Source organism: Neoarthrinium moseri, assembly GCF_022829205.1.
Source record: "Neoarthrinium moseri strain CBS 164.80 chromosome Unknown scaffold22_Wmoseri_CBS_16480, whole genome shotgun sequence".
In the NCBI taxonomy this organism is placed as follows: domain Eukaryota; kingdom Fungi; phylum Ascomycota; class Sordariomycetes; order Amphisphaeriales; family Apiosporaceae; genus Neoarthrinium; species Neoarthrinium moseri.
In genome coordinates this window covers 432,292-452,253 of record NW_026055136.1, presented here as the reverse complement: position 1 = coordinate 452,253, position 19,962 = coordinate 432,292, and the positions used below count along the sequence as shown (strand labels likewise).

General features: G+C 52.3%; 9 protein-coding genes across 9 annotated transcripts; 2 read left to right on the top strand and 7 right to left on the bottom strand.

Annotated features, from left to right (window-relative positions):
- Positions 1-353: 353 nt before the first annotated feature.
- Positions 354-1,340, bottom strand: JN550_006469 (uncharacterized protein; the record flags this gene model as incomplete). Its single annotated transcript, XM_049318212.1, has 1 exon — positions 354-1,340. One exon carries the CDS (start codon positions 1,338-1,340, stop codon positions 354-356), a length of 987 nt encoding a protein of 328 aa, XP_049171688.1.
- Positions 1,341-2,014: 674 nt separating this feature from the next.
- On the bottom strand, positions 2,015-2,344 carry JN550_006468 (uncharacterized protein; the record flags this gene model as incomplete). Its single annotated transcript, XM_049318211.1, has 2 exons — positions 2,015-2,204; positions 2,301-2,344. 2 exons carry the CDS (start codon positions 2,342-2,344, stop codon positions 2,015-2,017), a joined length of 234 nt encoding a protein of 77 aa, XP_049171687.1.
- Positions 2,345-4,676: 2,332 nt separating this feature from the next.
- On the top strand, positions 4,677-5,225 carry JN550_006467 (uncharacterized protein; the record flags this gene model as incomplete). Its single annotated transcript, XM_049318210.1, has 2 exons — positions 4,677-4,763; positions 4,827-5,225. The coding sequence occupies 2 exons, from the start codon at positions 4,677-4,679 to the stop codon at positions 5,223-5,225; spliced, it is 486 nt and encodes a 161-aa protein (XP_049171686.1).
- A 154-nt stretch (positions 5,226-5,379) lies between these two features.
- On the bottom strand, positions 5,380-6,417 carry JN550_006466 (uncharacterized protein; the record flags this gene model as incomplete). Its single annotated transcript, XM_049318207.1, has 3 exons — positions 5,380-5,552; positions 5,624-6,310; positions 6,375-6,417. 3 exons carry the CDS (start codon positions 6,415-6,417, stop codon positions 5,380-5,382), a joined length of 903 nt encoding a protein of 300 aa, XP_049171685.1.
- A 1,255-nt stretch (positions 6,418-7,672) lies between these two features.
- On the bottom strand, positions 7,673-10,418 carry JN550_006465 (uncharacterized protein; the record flags this gene model as incomplete). The annotated part of the gene is made up of 2 exons (XM_049318206.1): positions 7,673-9,525; positions 9,590-10,418. 2 exons carry the CDS (start codon positions 10,416-10,418, stop codon positions 7,673-7,675), a joined length of 2,682 nt encoding a protein of 893 aa, XP_049171684.1.
- A 2,289-nt stretch (positions 10,419-12,707) lies between these two features.
- Positions 12,708-13,091, bottom strand: JN550_006464 (uncharacterized protein; the record flags this gene model as incomplete). Its single annotated transcript, XM_049318205.1, has 1 exon — positions 12,708-13,091. One exon carries the CDS (start codon positions 13,089-13,091, stop codon positions 12,708-12,710), a length of 384 nt encoding a protein of 127 aa, XP_049171683.1.
- A 792-nt stretch (positions 13,092-13,883) lies between these two features.
- JN550_006463 (uncharacterized protein) lies at positions 13,884-15,023 on the bottom strand (the record flags this gene model as incomplete). Its single annotated transcript, XM_049318204.1, has 1 exon — positions 13,884-15,023. One exon carries the CDS (start codon positions 15,021-15,023, stop codon positions 13,884-13,886), a length of 1,140 nt encoding a protein of 379 aa, XP_049171682.1.
- A 710-nt stretch (positions 15,024-15,733) lies between these two features.
- Positions 15,734-16,548, top strand: JN550_006462 (uncharacterized protein; the record flags this gene model as incomplete). Its single annotated transcript, XM_049318203.1, has 3 exons — positions 15,734-15,746; positions 15,888-16,093; positions 16,198-16,548. The coding sequence occupies 3 exons, from the start codon at positions 15,734-15,736 to the stop codon at positions 16,546-16,548; spliced, it is 570 nt and encodes a 189-aa protein (XP_049171681.1).
- Positions 16,549-17,167: 619 nt separating this feature from the next.
- JN550_006461 (uncharacterized protein) lies at positions 17,168-18,976 on the bottom strand (the record flags this gene model as incomplete). Its single annotated transcript, XM_049318202.1, has 1 exon — positions 17,168-18,976. One exon carries the CDS (start codon positions 18,974-18,976, stop codon positions 17,168-17,170), a length of 1,809 nt encoding a protein of 602 aa, XP_049171680.1.
- Between the last annotated feature and the right edge of the window lie 986 nt (positions 18,977-19,962).

Genomic DNA, 19,962 nt, shown 5'->3' with positions numbered 1-19,962 from the left:
AGGCAAAAAGTGCGATGGTGTATTAAATTCTACGGAAAAGAAGGAAATTAAATAAGTGAAACGCGAAAAAGCACAGCCACTATTTCTCAGCCACAATTCTATACCACGTCTCACCAGCCCGAGCTCACCATATAGATGAAGCAGGAATTCAGAGGCGGTATCAAAAGAACTGGACTGCTCGTCATCATCAGGGTCAATGTGTATGAACTATGACTTCCCATGGCTGAACAATTCCAAGCACCAATCTCGCCATACTTGATATAATGCAATTGGTCTATATCTTATTATAACTTATTCTAGGCATTTACATATACAGGTATGCATGTACGTCTTATTGGGTATCGTAGTCTTTCTTAAACAGTCGTTCCGGCCTCACTCTTCTGCTCCTTCCTGAATCTCTCCTCCCATGCGCTTTCTGTCGGTGTTGCGCCTCCTATGGTTGCTTCGTCCTCACTTCGCTCAGGACCAAATGCCTCCTCCTCAGTATTAACTCGCGGACCTGTGACACCCTGTGCATAATCGCCTGGACCTTTCGCGCCATCGGGGATATGGAACCTCCGGTCGAACCGTACAGCTGCGTACAGTGTGGACACGATAATCTCAATGGCGTAGTTGAAACAGTAGTAACACGCCTTGTGGTGGTACCAGGCCGGATCATTTTGCGGCCTTGCAGCGAAGTTTGTCCCGACCCTGAACCCGGCGCCAAGGGTCAGGAGCAAGGACGTGAAAAGGAGCAGCGCAATCTTGGTTCGGAACCGGCCCTGACCGAACTTCTCCACGCGGGTTTTGCTGGGAAACAACGAGGCTATGATGACCGCCGGCGCCGGAACAAATGCGAGGAATGCCAGATATACGCCGGCGGTGAGCTGCACCTTGCGGTCCATCTGGCGGGCCACGGTGTCAAGGGTATAGAACGAGTGCACCGTACATACAATAACCATGATCAGACAAGCGATCACGGAAGCGACGAGGAATCGGAAAACGATGCGTGCGCCGGTATGCCAGCCGAAGGTTGGGTGATAGGCGCGGACAATGCGCTGAGCGAAGAAGAGGTTGGCGACGAAGAGGAGGACGACACCTGCCTGCGTCAAGATGTTGGCCGCAATGCCAATAGAAATGTTGGTTTGATGTGTAGCCCAGGCTATGCGCATGGCCAGCGCGGCTGTGCGTGCCATCGAAAGACCGAACAGCAAGCCCGAGAAGACGAACTTGTGGTCGCGCTTCAGGTTGACCCGAAATATGGTCATGTGCGTTACTGCGAGGCAGAGGTACACGAAAATCAGAGTGGCCGAGATGGGCACGTCGGGTATTATTGTCGGCAGGCCGCCGACCTGGGCCATGTTTGGCATATACGGTGGCCCTGAGGAGGACGACATCTTGGACGAAGCTGTTTCCTTGGTTGCTGACGCGAGGGAGGCAACGGCGTGAGATTTGAGCGTCTGGGCCGTTTCAAAAGGTCGGGGTCGTGAACGACGCTCGCAGTGGGGTTCGTATCATGGGCTTCTCCCAGCTGTCTAATCGGTATATGTGCTGCCACCTTTTTGCTATGGCAAGATAGTGTCCCAGAGTACCGCTCGGTCTGGTCTAGCACTGGCGCGAGTTTGCCAAGAGTGAGAGACCCGGGCGTTAGCTGTAGTAGAGTTTCGGGTGTTATGATTCGCTTTGACGGAATGCGATCAACTGTATAGAGCGCTTGATGCAGTGCAAGCAAAGTTAAGGTTGGATTTTGACTTCCCTCCGTGATGGCAGCCAGGTCTCATATATTGCCAGTCCACTGGCCCAATCCTGCAGCTCGCACAACCTGAGAAGAGCGAGTATCTCCGAGTTCTGCGCCTCGCCCACCTCCTCCTACGTAGTCTGCGGTTGCTAGCTCGCTGCAAATTTCCTATCAACAACGCCGGGGCCTGATTCAAAAGTGGCCGACTTCAGGCCCATTTTCTGCGGCGCATTTTGCTGCTTTGTCATTGCTCTGTCGGCTGATTGGATGCGTCTTGGCCGTGGTTTGTCACTACCGTCATTGCTCACGTCCGTCAAAGAACGGCGTTGTGATGCTAGCTGGATACGGCATGCGCTTGTCCCCGTCTGGGCCAAGGCCTGCTCGCTTGGCTGGAGGGATTGCAACGAGCACGGAGCTTTCGTTAAGCGCGACCCGACTTGCCAGGGGTTTGAGTCGGCGTCGGCGGCCAACAGTCGCCGACTCAGGTCTGCTGACGAGTCAGCAAAGGCAGACTTCCAAGGTTCTGGCCCGTGGCCATTTCTCATGAAAACCCTCCCGCTCGAAGCTTCTATCTTCGACTCACTTAGTCAGGATGGCTAGTATAATCGTGACCTCGCTGTCAATCATGGCTCAAACAGGGAAAAATGCATACTACAAAGATGGAACGTGGACTCTGCTGTTGGCACGTGTGCTTTCAGTCAGACTCGCACCAAAGGAACACGTTTTTGATTCGATTAGAATTGGGCAACCATTCTCGATAAACTCGCTATCGCCCGATGTAGTTCCCCCTTCAAGCACCGTTCTTCACCTTGAAGTATTCAATCGTCAATGACAATTGTATGCTCTGCCTTTGGTGACTATCAATTTGCGACAAGGATGCTATTCATGCAAACCAAACGCGACTGTTAGTGACGCGTATTTGACAATTCCGGTTGCATTTTACTCAGTCTCTGAAGGACTCACAATCGTACAGGAAGTTCCCTAAAATCGCACCATCGTGCAGGTTTGGAAACCCGGTCGATGTGACCAATCGTGTTCTGCTTCCGCTGTACGCTGCTACGGTTGTATGCATCAACGTAAAGCCAAAACTGGCCGAAAACACCATCCAGGCAAAAAAACGGGAGAGGGTGATTCCGACCATTGACGACAGACTGGCAATGTAGTTGTGCGTTACTTGAACACGTAGAGTTCAGATGTCTGCTATTGTGGACCAATCGTATCAGCCTCGTCCAAAGAGATACTCGTCCAGTTACAAACATCCGTGCGCAGCATATTCGATAACAAAGTTCGACTTTCACAACTTCCCGACAACCAACATTATGGTGCAGCTATAACCCCGCAGCCATATGAGCTCCACTCGCTCGCTAGCTGCGAATCTCTGTAAGATCCACGGAGATCCACAGCAGACAGTTCTAAATCGACAGTGTCCAACGGGCATCCGGCTGCGGTAATCGTTCAGAAACGTGAAGCGTGGCTATAGCCTCGACACCTTTTCCTCAAGATGGCTATCAATATTTGAACTCAGGAAGCCCAGTAGAAACACCTGATAGGCATGTTCGCGCGTCTTGGGTGAGTGAGTATCGCAGATTAATATAGCTTACTACGAGGTCCCTCTTGGACACGGTGAACTTCCCAATGAAGCAATTCAGCCTGGCGCTGCAGTGTAACTATAGTATGAATCGATTGATTTGACTGCTTACATATGAATATGAGTATGAGAAATTTGTAACATCAGCAAGTTGTGGGAGGATTTCGCGTTCTCACTCTTGAGCCTGCGGCCAGTTCACTAGCATCGCTTAATCCCGACAGCTCCCTATCGTTTTGACGCCTAATAAGACCTCGAGATCATTGATAAATCTCCATCTACCAGTAGTAGGTGGGCCTTGGGTAACTGTTTTGGTCATTGTCAGCGCCAGTTGGCCTATTGAACAGTTGAGGAGCTTCCGACCCTAATCCCTAAGAATGAGCATGGCTAGAGGCGCAATGACTAGCGCCAGAAAGAGCCTGCCGGGAGCCGAGCGCAAGCACTTGATTAACCCCTTAGCTTCTGAATATTAGTTAGGCCCTTCCACAATTAGGCTGGCTGACCAACCGCCTGGAAACTGCAATATACGGGCTTTAGATTAGTACATACTAGTCGAAAGTCCATACCAAATCAAAGCTCTGGAATGGGGAATATTTTCATGACATATGCAAATGTGATAAACGAGACTAGAGATCAGGCGTACGTAACGCAGCCGAATTCAAATGCGTTGTACTTCAACCAAGTGCCTGCCGATCTTAATGGTCTAAGTGACGATAGACTCACTAAGCCCAGCCAGCAACAACTCGTCCGCTGGCGAGTCAGTCTGCTCAACCACAGAGAGTAATTTTCCTTGTAGCATATCTCTTCTCTTCTTAAAGATTACAGGATGGAAAACTTACGTTGCCCTCATCTGGACCTAAAAGTTTGCATGCTGTGTTTCTTTAACCGCATCACGTAAGTCCTTCCCGCCGACGATGACTGGCTCAAGACAATCAGCTTGGGTAAGAAGGATCTTAATTCAACGCTTGATAGGCTCGGGCTCAACCAACAACGGATCGTAAAATGGACAGGGGTCACTTGTGTGGCAACTAATCTCGCCATGTTAAGAATCATCTTTGCACAATGCACTCCAGTATTTGACAACTGGCGAGTCGCTCCTATACCAGAGTGTAAGACCGCGCCGGAACTGCTATGGAAATGGGTTGTCTCTAATAATTTTCCAGAAAACTGCTCAGTAATAAACTACATCGCAGTGGCTGTCTGAATGTTGCGTGAGATCCCGAGAAACACATTTGGAAGCATCCACACTAACAATATTCGCGTAGTACTGATGTAGTTATCGTGGCCATACCGATCCCACTCCTTTGGGCTGTGAGGCTTACGTTGGGTCACAAACTCGCCATTGGTGTCCTATTGTGCTCGGGGGTCTTTGTCATGATTTCAACGCTGCTAAGATGCGTTCTTTCGCTTCAGAATATTGAGGCTATTAACACATACCCCATATGGGCTATTCGCGAAACTGTAAGCGCATCTGATGTACTATAAACTTGAGTGTCATTTGATGACTTATACTCCTGTCAACAGTTTGTCGCTATCATCGCTGTAAATGCAGCCTGTATTAAACCTTTGTTCTCGAACAGTCGGTGGTTGAAATCCAGCCGAAACGGAGGTACTGACAGTAAGTCCTACAAAAACAGTCGGACGTACGGACTGTCTGGAAAGAGTTCCCACATTCGAAGCATCCTGCCACGTTACACTCCAAAGGAACAAGGCACACGTATACTCAGCACCAGCGAGGAAGACTTTATCAATGACAATGCGGTGGCCAAGTCTGTGCAGAACGAGATATCCGGCAACACCAGTGTCATTACAGAAGATCGCGGCCGGAGAGGAAGCGAAGCTGGAATCGTCGTCACAACCACATACCAGGTCCAAGAAGATGGCAAGACCATGGAATTGCAAGAAGCGGATGGCCGACGGTGAACACTGCTAAAGGTGATCTTACAAGCTTATACTACTAGTATCGATCGGCGCAGAAGCATTCCATTAACATCACACCCAGAAAACAAAATGCGTCTGACGATATCTTATATATTGAGTGTGCTGTTCTTAAATATCCATGAGACGGTTTGTCATTTCAGACGACGAGTCTGACTTTCAACTTGTCCCCCGAGACGATGGAATCTTTTTTTCGCATGAGCTCTGGGAGATCCCAGGTAACATTTAGGTATCGGCCAGCGAGCCAGTCCCTCTTCTCCGAGGTGAGGTAGACGAGTGAGTCTGCACTAAGTTCTGGCGTTTCGACAAACACTGTAGGGAGACCATTAGCATCAGTGAACCCTCATCAGAAAATGTCAAGTGTCCGGGTCATGAAGACGAACCTGGTGCTAGTCCCGGGCTTACAACACCATCGGCCATGTCTGTCTGAACGTTCCCAGGGTGGACAGAATAGGCCAAGATGCCCTTGTCCCCATATTCGGCGCAAACAAACTCTGCCAGCCGGAGAACAGCTAGTTTTGACATCTGGTAAGCGCTTAAACCAGGCATTTGGCAATGCGCGCCCACGCTGCTGACGGCGACAATTGTCTTGTCGCCACGCTCCAGCATCAAGGGGATGAAGGCTCTTGTCAGGAGGTACGGTCCCATCAAGTTGACATTCCAGACCCTCATCCAATCATCTGGGTCGCTATCCGCGATGAAGCCTGTGAGGAGAAGACCAGCATTGTTGACGAGGATGTCGAGCCGGCCAAATTGCTCCCGCACTGTCTGTGCGGCCTCGTCGACGCCCTTGCGGTCTGAAACATCGAATTTGAGGGACAGAATCTTGGGCTCCGCCCTGCCAGCTTGCGCTGCTGCCTCCTGTGCTGCTTTCACGGTTTCCGAGACATCGGACCTAGCACCCAGAGCTAGCATGGACACACCGGCCTTGGCGAAAGAGATGCTCATGGCGCGGCCGAGTCCCCTAGAGGCGCCGCTGATAAAAACGGCCTTGCCAGTGAGATCCGTCTTGGACGGATCAATTCCGGGATAGCTGTCGTTATGGACCACCGAGGTCATGTCATAGTCCGCTAGAATACTGTCTTTAGCACATGCCGGGGAATTACCCACAGACTCCTAGAAAGTCAGCCATACCTGGCCCCTCGAGAGGGTTGAAAGTTCCTCTTGGAGGAGGCATCGTGAGTTAAGTGTCTAGAAGGAATATGACTATTGCAGAATTGTTCGTCCATAATGCCATCTTACTGCCTCGAGTGCACATTGGTCCTGCTTATATATATATATTGACTGGCATGTTTATTATAAAGCCTGACAACTTTCAAGCATCATAATACTTGGCAACTAGGCGTTAATCAACGACAAAGATGAATATCGGCGTTAAGCCTTGTTAATATGGGTGACCGTCAGCAAAGGCTCAATGGAATGAACCACAAATTGACAAAAATGACCAATCCGGCTTTAGCATTACCTTCTTGCATATTTAAACCCCGGCCAAACCTATTTCGTCACGCCCCACAGACTGCCGGATTTTGCGGACTTTACAAGGTTCCTTGGCACAGCATCTCCCTTCTCGGCCTTAGCAGCTGCGTTTTAGTTTCGCGAGGTTGATGAATAACCGCGCACGAACGTTTCCCGCCGGGGAGCACTGTATTGAGTTAATTTTAGAGGTCTAATTAAAATTCGTAAAGAAAGTCTGTAATACAAAACGTCGCATCGCCAGCATTCGGGCTCGCTATACGGCGGGCCGGTAACTTGATACTTGGACGAGCCTAACAAATGCCTGAAGCCTATGCACATGTGCTGTGGACTGTGGATTTGTATTTTGTGATTCAAACTACGTGCTTGGAATAAATTGTAACAGGGCTCATTGTATCCTCCGCCCCCTTCTGGCCCATTGAACCGCTCATAGAATTGTCTATTCTGCTCACAAATAACACATGCAACTTCACGGTTTCAGCCTCGACGAACCCCTGAGGTTTCGGTCTTTGTTAAGCGCAAGTTAGATTTCCATGCAGCCGACTTCCAGTTCATGTAGAAATAAGGCTAGCTCGGCTTTGGCCATCAATACAAAGTTTTCCATTCTCCATGATGGTCTAGGAAAGGAGACGGCGACCAGTGCCTAAAGGTACTATAGAGTTCATATCAACCACCGCTCAGTAAATTATACCTGATGTAGGCGTGAAGGCCGAGAAATATTGTCGAAACTTGGGGAACAATCTGGACTATACTATAGCATCGAAAGGAGGTCGTGTTCATTTGCATGAAGTGACCAATATAAACATGACCGCCCTATCTATAATACTAAGCCAAGTTTCATGATGGGGAACAGGCCATGAAGAAAGGCTGAGTTGATTGACATTATCCAGCGTGCAGAGCTCATATCCACGCTCGACTTGACGAAGGGGTGGCATTGCAAGCGGGCTAGATGGTTAAGCTTAACCCAGAAGACCAGGCTGGTTTGACTCGAATGGGATGAAAGTGCAGTTTTGAACAACACCACCTGTCACGGTGTAGCGCAGATCCGGGTCAGTGAGCTTGGCTGGCCCAGTGACGGGGTCAGACGCCACAAAGATCTTTGAAGGCTGGCCCGCGATATTGCAGATAATCGGCCAGAACAGTTTTCCTACGGTATCAACAGCCACGTATACCCCCGGTGTGGAAGGCGAGTTGTCGTAGTTAACAGGCACTAAGCTGATGCAGTCGGAAGTTTTCGGCATCTTATCGATGGGGCTTATTCGGAGACGTGACACTCCATATGCATCAATGGTGTCGGGATAGTAGTGAAGCACACGAGCAGAGCCGTCACTGGTGATAATCTGATCATATGAGCCCCAATAAGCACCAGCATCTCCCAAAGTATTGTTGGCGGTTGCGTCGGGAGTAGCCGATGCGTTTCCTCGCACCACACGAAGACTTCCATCATCATCGCTGTATAAAGCCCAGTTACCAGTCAAGTCGGTGAGAGGTGTGTAGTAGAAGAAGGCCTGACTACCACTACCATTCAGGGAGTCATCAGTATCATTACAAGTTTCTTGGCGTCGTCGCATATTCGCCGGTGAAGATCGAAGGGCTCCGGAGGCATCATTGCTGTCAGATATAGCGCGAGAAGATATCGTTGCACCGGGACGTAGGCACACAGCAGTGTTACTCGGGCCAGTGACCTGGGCGAGAGGGACTGTCGTGCTTTGAAAGGTATCAAGGACGATGTTATCGGTGACAGCTGAGTCGAAAATGAGACCCCCGGCAGTGAAACAGTCGCCGACCAGTGCCGCCGCCGTATCGAAAGTAGCGGCAGGGAAACTGGTTAAATTGAGGAGTCGGTGACCACTTGGTCCAAGTGGAATCAAGTTGAAATTGATCGAAACCTGGTTGGGAAGACTAAACTGGCCCTGATCGAGAGAAACCGCACCCGTAGTGGTGAAGTCTGTGGACAGGAGAGGATCAAAGCCGCTCTGAACGACATTGGAATTGCTCAGGTCGATTTGAGCAGTAAAGCCCGGGGATACTGCAGTTATCGTTGTGCGGAACTGAGCTCGATTAGACTGGTCCGAGACACTTATACCAGCGATGGCATCAATCTCCAAATCGAAGCTAACGTCTATAACCCCAGGCATGGTGAAGACGGGGATGCTCGTAGTCGCAAGTTCCTGCTGGGTGGGAGAGACGGCGAAAGAACCACCGAAGTATTGGGCATTCAAAGTGCCTCCAACCGACAAGCTGCCATCCAACTCTAGTCTGCCACCGGTAATGGTATTTTCTAAAACACTGAAATCGACCTCGCCCGAGACTCGGAGCTCCCCTGCAAACTTGCAGCCCTCACAGAGCAAAAAGAGGCCCTGGTCTCCGTTCTGCTGGTAGTTGACGGACAGAAAAGTAGGGTCCTGGTTCGCGTCCAGCTCAAAGACACGCCCAAACCCAACGAAGGGGCTGAATTGATCTTGAGTCCCTGACGCGACAAAAGTCCCTGAACCGATTGAGTCGCCGGTGTTTTGCACAGCAGTAGAAACATTGTCTGGCACGCTAGTATCTCCCGAGCTTGAAAACAGGTTGAGCACCGTACTGGCAGCAGACTGGAGGAAGCCGAGTACGCTGAACCGCTTCTGGATTCGGGCAGCGCGACGGTCCATGATACCTCGTTCCTTGGCCGCGCTTCTAGTAGTGTTGAGCGTGCTGTTGAAATTCAGACCCTTGACGTCATCGAGCTGGTAATCATTAACGTTGCGGTCGGCTATACCAGGCGCAAATTGCTGAACGAAGGCGCTGAAATCGGAGTCGTCGTTGAATTCCACTGCGTACCCTCGTCAGTACAAATGCCACAAATGCAAGAAAAGTGATACGGGGGTAATACTTACAGTATCCGAGCGAGTTGTCCAGAGCCCGGTCAAAATTGGTACCGCAAGCGGCAGCTGGCAAGCCAGATATAGTTGCAGCTGGAGGAGCACCACATGAAGTAGCAGAGCCTCCGCCTGTAGTAGTCGGACTATTGCATGGAGTCGTAGAACTTGAGGTCGTGGTCGTAGTGATGAGAGTTGTGCACGGAGTTGTGGAGCTTGAGGTAGTCGTAGAGGTGGTAGACGTTGTACAACTGGAGATTGCACGCTTTGCAATACCGTGCTTTTCTTTCCCGTAAGTGCTCCATTTGATCTTGCCACCAGTCATGACATCGGGGACTTCCATCTCGGTCGCTTTGCAGTGGGCGGTCAAGGTTGACTCATCGTAAGTAATTCCAGAAACCTTGAAATAAGCATTGTGGCCGTCGTTCTTAGCACCGCAAGATGTGGAGATGAAGACCATGCTGCTTGGGTCCCAGTGCTCCTGGCAGTACTTCAAAGCAGCCTCAGACTTCATCTCGAGGGAAAGCCCATCCTCAGCGCAAGCAACTTCGCTCACAAGTGAGGAATGATGAAGGACCACGGCGGGGTGAGCGAATGTTGCGTGCATGGTAGCATAATGCTGTACTTCGGCAGAGCCCTCCCCGTCATAGCCGACAAAGTGCAAGGCACAACTTTCGGCCGGCTTGAGGTGATTGATATCGGCGGCATCATGGCCATGAGGGATTGTAGGAGCAACAGTAGCGAACGAGGCTGATTGTTTTTCTTCAGAGGCCGGAGCAGGGTCATAGGCTGCCAGCGCAGGACCTGCCAAGAGCAGAGCTCGAAGCAGTCGAAGATGGTTACCCATGGTAAAAATACCCGAACCCCGAATATAGGTGACGAGCGAAGCTGGAAAATGGATGTAATAGCCTCAATGAATGTGAACCGTCGTGAGCAAGCCGGCGAAAAACGAGTGAAGACTTCAGTAACGCCAGAGGAGCGTGATCCAGCGTGAGATTCAGAGAGATTGATGCAGGATCATCTCCTTAAATGCTTGAAGACAAGCGCTATCATACATCCGATTTTGCTTAAACATGCTACGGTCATGACAAGGAAAACACCCACCATGGCGCATGTGAACGTCAGCTGCCCATCGCTGGTAGCTTTGCAGGTTGACTTTGTGTCAAGCCTATACGAGATGTTATGAACCATGGCTCAAGTGATAGTTGGCACCGGCTCAAAGAACATGAAAAGAGCCAAACCGAGAATTGAGGACGAGGTTAATCAAAAACCCTGCCCTTGCGTACTTGAAATGCCCAATGGCCTGGAGAACTCAAGCTTGCATCAGGTTGAGTGCTTTAGGTTCCAAAGTGCTTCAGTACGTGAAAATTGGACTGGTCAAGGGTTAAGCGGCAAGGGCCTCATTGGTTGAGATGTATCCGATGGTAACCATCGCTGGTTTAGAAGGCGCTAGGCGCTAAGCAGCACATTCAATCATGGCAAAGTTGCAAGTGATGTGATACTCTCGAGAGGTTCCTGGCTGAGCTCTCATGAAAGCACATTTCAAACGAGGCTGCGCTTAAAAACGGTGGATAATGTCTGATATCTCAGATGGAGCTTCAGTAGACGCTTCAGTAAGAAGGTCAGCTACGAGACCACGGTAACATGACTGTATGTGGGCACTGGTTACCTTCGTACTTACCTTTAGAGCCCAGAACCTATTGCTCAACACGATGTGCAGCCGCTATCAGCGTCTCCTGGGATCACTCGTATACGTGGCGGGGGGTTGGCACGAGTCAATAAAATCGACACCATTGCATCACTAAACATTCAATAGCCTGCCGATATATTACTTTGTGGTAGATCTACATGGTTAACTGTCCGAGTGCCTTTGATAGGTTGCATACTATGTTTCGAACCTTGCAATGGGCTCCTGTGGAACTCAAATATCTTGATGGAACGTATCTTTAGTGAGCCGCAGTGTTACTTCAATGTCCATTGTCGTGTATATGCTGGCAGAATCCCTGGTTGAAGTGAATCCAATAAACATGCGGCCCAGAAGGATGCCATGGCTTGTGTAGAAGGGACTTATTAATCGAGGGAACTCAGGCTGCCTATGCCTACTAATGCAGGGGCGAAAAGACAAAACAAGGCCCCGGCATTGCGGGGCAAGTTTGCCCTTGCATTAGTACCTAGGAGGCAACATTACCGCTGTCTCTCCCGTGGTCTTCTAGTCCAAGGCTATTTGAAACTTTCTCAACGTGAAATCAAATCAAATCAAATCAAGGGAACGGGGTGCGGCGGTGCGGAATAATCTGCGCCCTGCCACATAATTCTTTTGTTCGTTGAATAAATTTGCTAGACCTGATACGAAGAAATTCGTAGGTGCATACTTATAGGAATGAATGGGTGTTTGTGACTTGTTCCTGCAACGGATAATCCAGAGGACCACTCGTGCGTCGGGCGGACAAGACAGCAAATTCGCTGTAGGAGGCAGAATTCATGGTGACCTTAGCTGCGAGGGGGAGACGGTATAAACTGTAAAACACACCACGCTATATGAGCCTAGTGCCCGAGTGATCGTTCTTTCGACAACAGGCCATGACAAAGGCGTACAAGCAGAGTTGTATCGATTCAAGGCAGCAGGCTTTTTATGCTTTCAAGAGAAGTCAAATTGACCCTCTTTGAATAGGTCTTCGGCTCAACGCAGAGTTCTCAAAAGACCAATGTTTGACAGTTGATGTTTAAGTTCCCCTCGGTGAAGACATCAAGTGAATCTTGCGTCGCGGATTTTGGAAACGGGCCACAAGTCAGGATACCCGATTCATGACTTCGACGCATAGGGATTCTGCCAGAAAGCCTAAAGAAAAATAGAATTCGGCACAAAGGACTCCGGGTTCATGCAGCATCACGCAAACGTTTCCACAAAGATATCATCGTTGTACTCGAGGTCCGATCGATGTCACTTTCATTCATGATACAAGGCAGATCCGCCTCAAACTAAATCGTAACCGAGGCCCTTCGGCCTGATAAGTGTTCCCTTCTTATCAAACAACCGAAATGCTGTACATCCGGACTCCAAACGCCAGTAGGACGAAGCCCGTCCCAGTAACCCATGTAATATAAATCGTACACGCTCCCTCCCGCCTGGCCGTCATCACCTAACGGTCCTTCCTTGGTTACCCGCACCGCTCAGTCCCCTGTCGGCCATGAACCAGTCCTCGCCGGTCCTCTTCCGCCTGACGCCGTCGTAGTCGAGGTCGATGACGGGCTCGTCCCCGTCCCCCCGGCTCTGCGTGCTCCGGGTGCTGGCGTCGCTGCTGCTGCGGCTCTTGCCCGTCAGCTTGTTCCACAGCCGCTCGGTGCGCGGCACGTGGCGCTTCTCCTGCACCATCCTCTTGTACTCGGCGTAGGGGTCCTCGCCGCGGGCGGCCGCGTCGTCCCGGCGCTGGCGGTGCTCGGCGTAGAAGGACTCCTCATGGCGCTTCCAGCCGAGCGCCTCCCAGCCGGACGTGCCCGCGTAGCCGGTTGATGAGCTCATTATGTTGTTGTTTGAAGACTTGTGATCTCTTATGAGATAGAATGGGACCCTTGTATTGGACAAATTGCGTAGTGGACCAGGGCCTGAGGCTTATAGAGTGGCGTGATGGTGATGATAAACTGGGGTATAGTGCCACCTATTGAATTTTGAAGAATGATAATCGGACTTTGACGTAGATTTGGCTTTAGATCTTGCACTGTTGATGGATGGAATATAAATGCTCATCGCAAACCCGACCTCGGGCAGCAGGCGTTGGTTAAATGGTCATCAAAGCCCCATCGACAACAACTCGAAGGATTCCCGTATGCCCCACTCCGCCGCGGCGCGCGACTTGCACTGCCCACGAGAGGCACAGCAGTGCGGCAAAGACGGCTTCTCTAGGCAAACTTGCACTTCCTGATCGTCGAGCGCCTAGTTACCTTACCGCTAACATGACGTCCGCGCCACTGCGCCCCGATGAGCCATATGTCACACGCCGCGCCACGACTGGTCGGTCGGTCGGTCGGTGTCGTTCACATTGCGAAGCCGGGAAGCGCCTGTACCACATGGCATGACTAGGGGCATGGCCACACAATTCTGAGCGCGCAGAAAGCCTCGAGGCCATCTGATTGACCACCTGGGTACGCAGTGTTCACGTCTTTGAAAGATTGAATGAAGACTATACGTTGAAATCGGTATGGAACAACTCCAAGACCACTTTTCCTGGTATGCGAATCTAGTGTCCACATCAAACGCCGTCGCTATGCATATATATAAATAAACCCCAGATGCCCCAGATGCCCCAGTTTCTAATTACACAAACACATCGTCCACTTCCTGCCTGCGCCCCGTGGTCATGGGCCCGCTGGTCTTGTTCCTGGCCACCGCGTCTCTCGCAGCAGTCGTGCCGACAGACCGCTGCTCCGAGGCCTTCTCCTCGCCGACCATGACGCCCAGGCCGGCAAAGGCCTCGAACATGGCACGCGCCACATATTCTTGGACGTTGTAGCCGCCGACTTTGTGATCCTCGCGCTCCTTGGCAGGCTCCAAGAACGGGTTTTCGTAGTGATCCTGTACAGTGTAGCGTGTTGGCTGCAAGCTGACGCCGGCGTACGGGTCGTACGGCTTGTTCCTGTCCTCTTCGTCCTCGGTTGGGCCGGTCCGTTTCTGGCGCAAGCCACGGATAGAGATGCCCCTCGGCCCCGCGTTGTCCATGCTGGGGCCGAAGTGCTCGGCGTTCAGCTTCGCAAGCTTTGCCTTCTTCTTGGCCAGGATCCTGGCCTGGATCTCGGCCGCATTGCCAGACTCGCCTCGCTGTAAGGCTTCCATGACCTCCTGGTTCAGCTTGCCTTCCTCCTCGCGGGCTTCGGCCTCCTCCCTCAGGAGTTCGGCGCGACGGGCGGCAGCGGCAGCATCGGCCTCTTTCTGTCTCCTCAGCCTCAAGGCTTCAGCGTCGCTGCCCTTCTTCTTGTTGCGCTCGATCTCGGCCCTGTGTTGCTGTTCGTAGTCGGCCAGCTTCGCCTCGGCGTCTGCGCGCTCCGTGCCCTCGCCGTAGACCAGAGAGAATGTCAGATCCTCGACGTCCTGGAGGTAGTTGTTGTAGTCCCTCAGGGTCTCAAAGTCGTCTTGGGTGTTGTTGAAGACGGCGGCGACACGTTTCCGGATGTCGACCTCGCGCTGGATGGTCAAGTCGGCAAACATGGCCTCGCGGAAGCCTTTCAACCGCAGGGTCTTGTTGCATGATGCGTAAGGACACTGGTTGGGCCCCGTCTTAAAGATGGTCTCGACGCACTGCGAGCACATGGGATGGTAGCACTCGGGGTTGATCTTGAAGGTCATGCTAGAGTTGAGGTAGCGGTTCCGCTTGCAGACGGGACAGATGTCCTCGGGGACGACATTCGGGGCCGCCATGGTCCCCAGCGTAGTCGTGGGACCAGTCGCTCTACGGGACATGGCGAAAGGCGTGACGAGACTCGACGGCGGAAGCCGGGTGGCTATCGTGATCGGGGCCGGTCAAAGGCAATAGTATCGGCACGTTTCGAGTAGCGGGACTCGGTGGAATAGCTTGTCGTGGTGGGACCCGTACGAGTTGGGCCACAATCCTAGATATGCCGTTGCCAAAGTTGTCCGTGTTCTCCAGACGGGGCAGTTATTCACCAAGGCGGCAGCATCGGCGCCTGCTCTCTGTTCTTCCGTCTCGCACCCGAGAAGACTGGTCGAAGCTGCGGTTCAGCTCAGTTGCACTGGTGCTTTTCGAAAGAGTGAAAAGTACCACCTCGGACCCCGTCGTCTTCCCCGATCCTCGCGGAGAGATAGCCCAACAGCTCCTTGGTATGCGTTTGTGGAATGCAAAGAGGACGACCCTAGGTAGCTAGCTACCAGTGTCGGTCCGGACAACTAAAAGCTCCAGGGCAGCTTGGCGGACAAGGCTGACAAATGGGCCCCCCCCCCAGCCGCTAATTGGATGCGAAATACAGGGATCCTGCCCGCTACGACGTACCTTATGTAGGTGCCTACCCAGCTGAAGCAGCCCTGGCAGCTGCCCCGCGTCGATTCCTCAGCCTTCTGGATGCTTCGTCAAGGTCGCATTTCATTCGGAAATTCTCAACGGCTCACAAGCTCAGGCTATCACCACTGGCAAGGTCAGAGACAACACTTGAATGATGGCTGAAAACGGTATGTCAACCCCTACCTCATCCAGCCTTTAATGGTCACGGGACATTGCGCTCCCGCTCCAATATCCCCTCCCCCATCTGCCAATATGAGAGCTCTGCTTCACCCCGCCATTAGGCTAACATCCCCCGTCTCGAAACCTAGATCCCACTCCCGAGCAAGAGGCCGCTGCCCGCGTCAAGGAGGCCGAGGAACAGGCCGCACTCCCGTACAAATGGACCCAGACCATTGGCGAGCTGGAGGTCCTGATCACGGGCATTCCCGGCAACTTCAAGGGCCGTGATCTGGTCGTCGACATCAAGAGGCAGAAGCTGGTCGCTGGTATCAATGGCAAGGATCCCATCATAAACGTACGTCACGGCGGACCGCTTCAGTTACCCGGAAACGCGAAGTTGCGCACACGGTACTGTGGCTTTGGTTTCCACAAGAGACTAACCCCCAGTGGAATCTATAGGGCGACCTCCCGCATCCCGTTCACACCGAAGACAGCACCTGGACCCTGACGTCCGCCCCCGACGGCACCAAGACCGTCGAGATCCACCTCGACAAGATCAACAAGGTCGAGTGGTGGGCCCACGTCCTCACGACCGACCCCAAGATCGACGTCACCAAGATCAAGCCCGAGGATAGCAAGCTGTCCGACCTCGACGGCGAGACCCGCGGCATGGTCGAGAAGATGATGTTCGACCAGCGCCAGAAGGAGATGGGCAGGCCCACGAGCGACGAGCAGAAGAAGGCCGACATCCTCGAGAAGTTCAAGGCCCAGCATCCCGAGATGGACTTTAGCAACGCCAAGATCAGCTAGGCGCGCAACAGGAAGACAATGGAAATAATAAGAGTTACGAGACATGAGAAGGAAGCCACACAAGAGCACAGTTACGGTTACAGCTACAGCAAGTTGTTTCAAGCAAAGCGAGGAACGCCGAGGTTGGCTTCTAAAATAGCTAGCTAATCAGCCCATGTAAATAAATATATCTCCATGAGATGTTAAGGGTGAAACGAATCGCGCAAAACCATAGGGGGATATAAATCCAAGGGTTGAGGCGTCAGAGAGCCCTAGTGTTTGTTCTTGGAATCGCGAGTAATGTCATAGCAGATGGGCGTGCCGCTATGCATCAATTGTCAGATTGAAGCGTTCCGGTCTTGAGGTCACTAGCTGACCATAGCAGGAGGTAGGTAAGGGAAGAACAAGAAAGAGAGTCAGTCACCTACATGTCCCCAGAGCATACCTGCAGGTAGCTTGTAGGGAGCTGCCGGACCGAGAGTGTGTCGAGCTGCTAGCCGGAAAATCTGCTGCTGGGGATATCTAAGTATGTCAAGTGTCGCGTGGTCATGTCACCCAATGTCGAACATTATCGTCATCAGCAAGTCCTAGCCAAGAACAGCCAGAAGTCTCATGATTGAGCTACTGAGGATTCCCGACCCTACGATCTGGCCAGCCGCGCTGCCTTGAACCGGCTCAGGCGCGGGGGTCCACCCTCCTCTTCGTCCAAGGGCTCCATGGGCGATTCGTCTTCCTTCATGAAGCCGCCCTGCTTCTGGATCATCCGGTTTCGCACCTTGTGGTATTCGACCGCCACTTGTTGTTTGAGCATGTCGGCATCGAACTCGTCCGGTTCCCTGGTCGTCGAGGTCGGCGCCCGTTCGAGGACCGTGGTCGCCATGGTTGCGCCCTTGGGCCCAGAAGGTGCGAACTGCTGGTCAGACACGGGCTGCTCCGGCAAGATTGACGATCCGTCGGACGACCTTGGCGCGTTGAATGAGCCTGGAGCAGGAGCATTCCCACTTCGGGCCATTTTGAACCGCGATGCCTTCTTTGTGGGAGCAACAGCCGACTTGGCCGACTCACCGGATTTACGCTCAATGACATCTGACAAGGGGTCGACCTCTGGGTGTTGAGGCTGCTGGACAGATGGGGCGGATGCTGGCTTCGCTGCTGGTTCTTTGGCAATATCCAGGGCGGACGCGAACCGGACACTTTTCTTAGCCTCAGAGCCAGGTTTTGGCTCACTGTCTTCCTTTATCTCGACAACCTGGCTGCCGACAGACTCATTGTTTGACGACGGTCCCTGGCTCTGAATGCGTATCTTGCCGACGCCTTCTTGGGCAACCTGGTCTTCGGCGGCATCCTCGGACGCTGCCTGCTGAGATTTGAACGTATGCTTGTTAAGCCTGTCTTGGATTTCGGCCATCTTCTGACGGTACTCCTCGTTGATAAACGTCGAGGTGGATCTGCCCCACTGATCTTCATCATCGTCGTCTTCGTCGTCATAGTCCGAGTAGTCAAGGTCGTCGTCTGTGATGCCGCCCTCTTCCAAGGTGAGCTCAGCAACCACTGGGTTCAGCTCCGAGAGGTTGTACTCCAACATATCTCGGCGCAGTTGAGCCTCTTCATCTGACTCATCATCCGGGACGACGGGATCTGAGATGATGCCTTCCTGCTCCTTGGCCTCACGCATCAGCTCGTCGATTTTGTCTGCCGACAAAGACATGTACTGTGGCTTCTCCTCGGTAGATTTGGTGTCATCGCTGAATGTCACGTTCTTCTTCATGGGCTTAGGTTTGTGAGGCGCGCTCTTCACCGCCGGAGCAGGGGCAGGCTGCTTGGGTTTCGGGGCCGATTTTATTGGCTGAGACGTCTGAGTTGGTGGCTGACTTGAAGAAGATACCGCAGAGTCCCCAGGCTGTCCGGATGGCAGTTCTTTCAGTCCTGCCTTCTTGAGAGTCTCGAGGAGCTGTGATTGATTCTGCCCTGGTGTCCGTAGACTATAAGAGACAACGTTGTCGTCATCATCTAGCTCTTCCATAATTTCTGTGATTGGAAGGCCCTCCTCATCTTCAGGCATGTCGGGATTGCTGAGGACGTTTGCTGCCGCCAGCTTGTTCTCGGCCGTTTCAAGCTGCTTCTCGAGCGTCGCGATGTTCCTACGGACGTAGTCCAGTCGATTGCTGATGGTGCTCGCGACCTGGTCGCGCTTCCTCGAGGCATCGGGGCCGAATATCTCGTCGAGCACTTTCCTGTCGACAAGGTCGCCGCTGTATGCGGCGCGGGTCTGAGCCAGGACCGCGGGCAGCGCCTCGCTCGGCATCTCACTGACTGGCTTTGCAAGGGCTTCATACTCGAGCTTCCACTGGCGCCACTCATCTAGTGCAAGTGAGAGCTTGTCGACGTTCTGCTCGAGGGCCTTGCGATGGCGCTCGAGCTCCTCGAAGCTGTCCTTAGCGGCCGCCATGGTGAGAGTTGCTTGCCAGTGGCAGTGCGATCCGTGCAAAGGTGCAAGTTTTCTCAGGCAACGGGAACGAGCTGCATGTCAAAATTTTAGCGGGGCGGATGGGTGCAGGTCTGAATCCACTTTTCCCGAGGGGCCCGGAATGAAGGAGAAAGCCCGTGCCGGCGCGCAATATCTCACCGTCCAAGCCATACCCTTGATTTCAGGGGATGCGTCCCGCTGGGCCGTGCTGTTACGCTCAGCAATTATGACTGCGTACGCATGGCACACCTCTGAGACCTCTCGCTCTCAATTCACAAAATGAGCGACGTAATACACGCGAAGAGTGACCAAAAGGAGACTAAGGGCTCGAATGCTATGCAGTCGGCACCTCGAATGTTGCAACGTGGTGGTAAATTAAGACTTTATGTGAGCCTGCGTTACGCGGCCGTGTAACGCGGGCCGATCTCTGGTAATCATCTTCCGAGAGATTATTGACGCCGACTACCTCGGTAGTCGTCGCTTCGATCGCTGGGCACCAGCAAGAGTAGTACGAGACAAGCTGTCACAAAATAACCACTGCGCTAGCAGTGCCAAAATGAAGATCCATGAAACTCCACTTGGCCTAGCGCCTAATTGGGTATATTTTGGTGCGACACAAGCTTTAGAATACACAGCGAGAGCTTCACGACGTGCTGTCCTTTGCCATATTTCTCCATTGGATTCCCCTGTTCTGCAGTAGATATGCAACCGGAATTCCCAGAAGCAGCAAAATGCTAAAAATCCCAAAACACCAACCTGATCCAACTGAGTCCACCAACGGCTGTTGAGATGCAATACCCGCACCAGCTCCTATGCACCTTACGAGATTGTATGATGCTTGAGCTGTGGCGGAGGAATGCGGGTTGAGGTCCGTCAACAGTGTGCCGCACATCTTCCCCATGTTGTTAATGACACGCCCAAATATCCCGAGGACGGCCAGGCCGCCACTTACTGTGAATATGGACGAA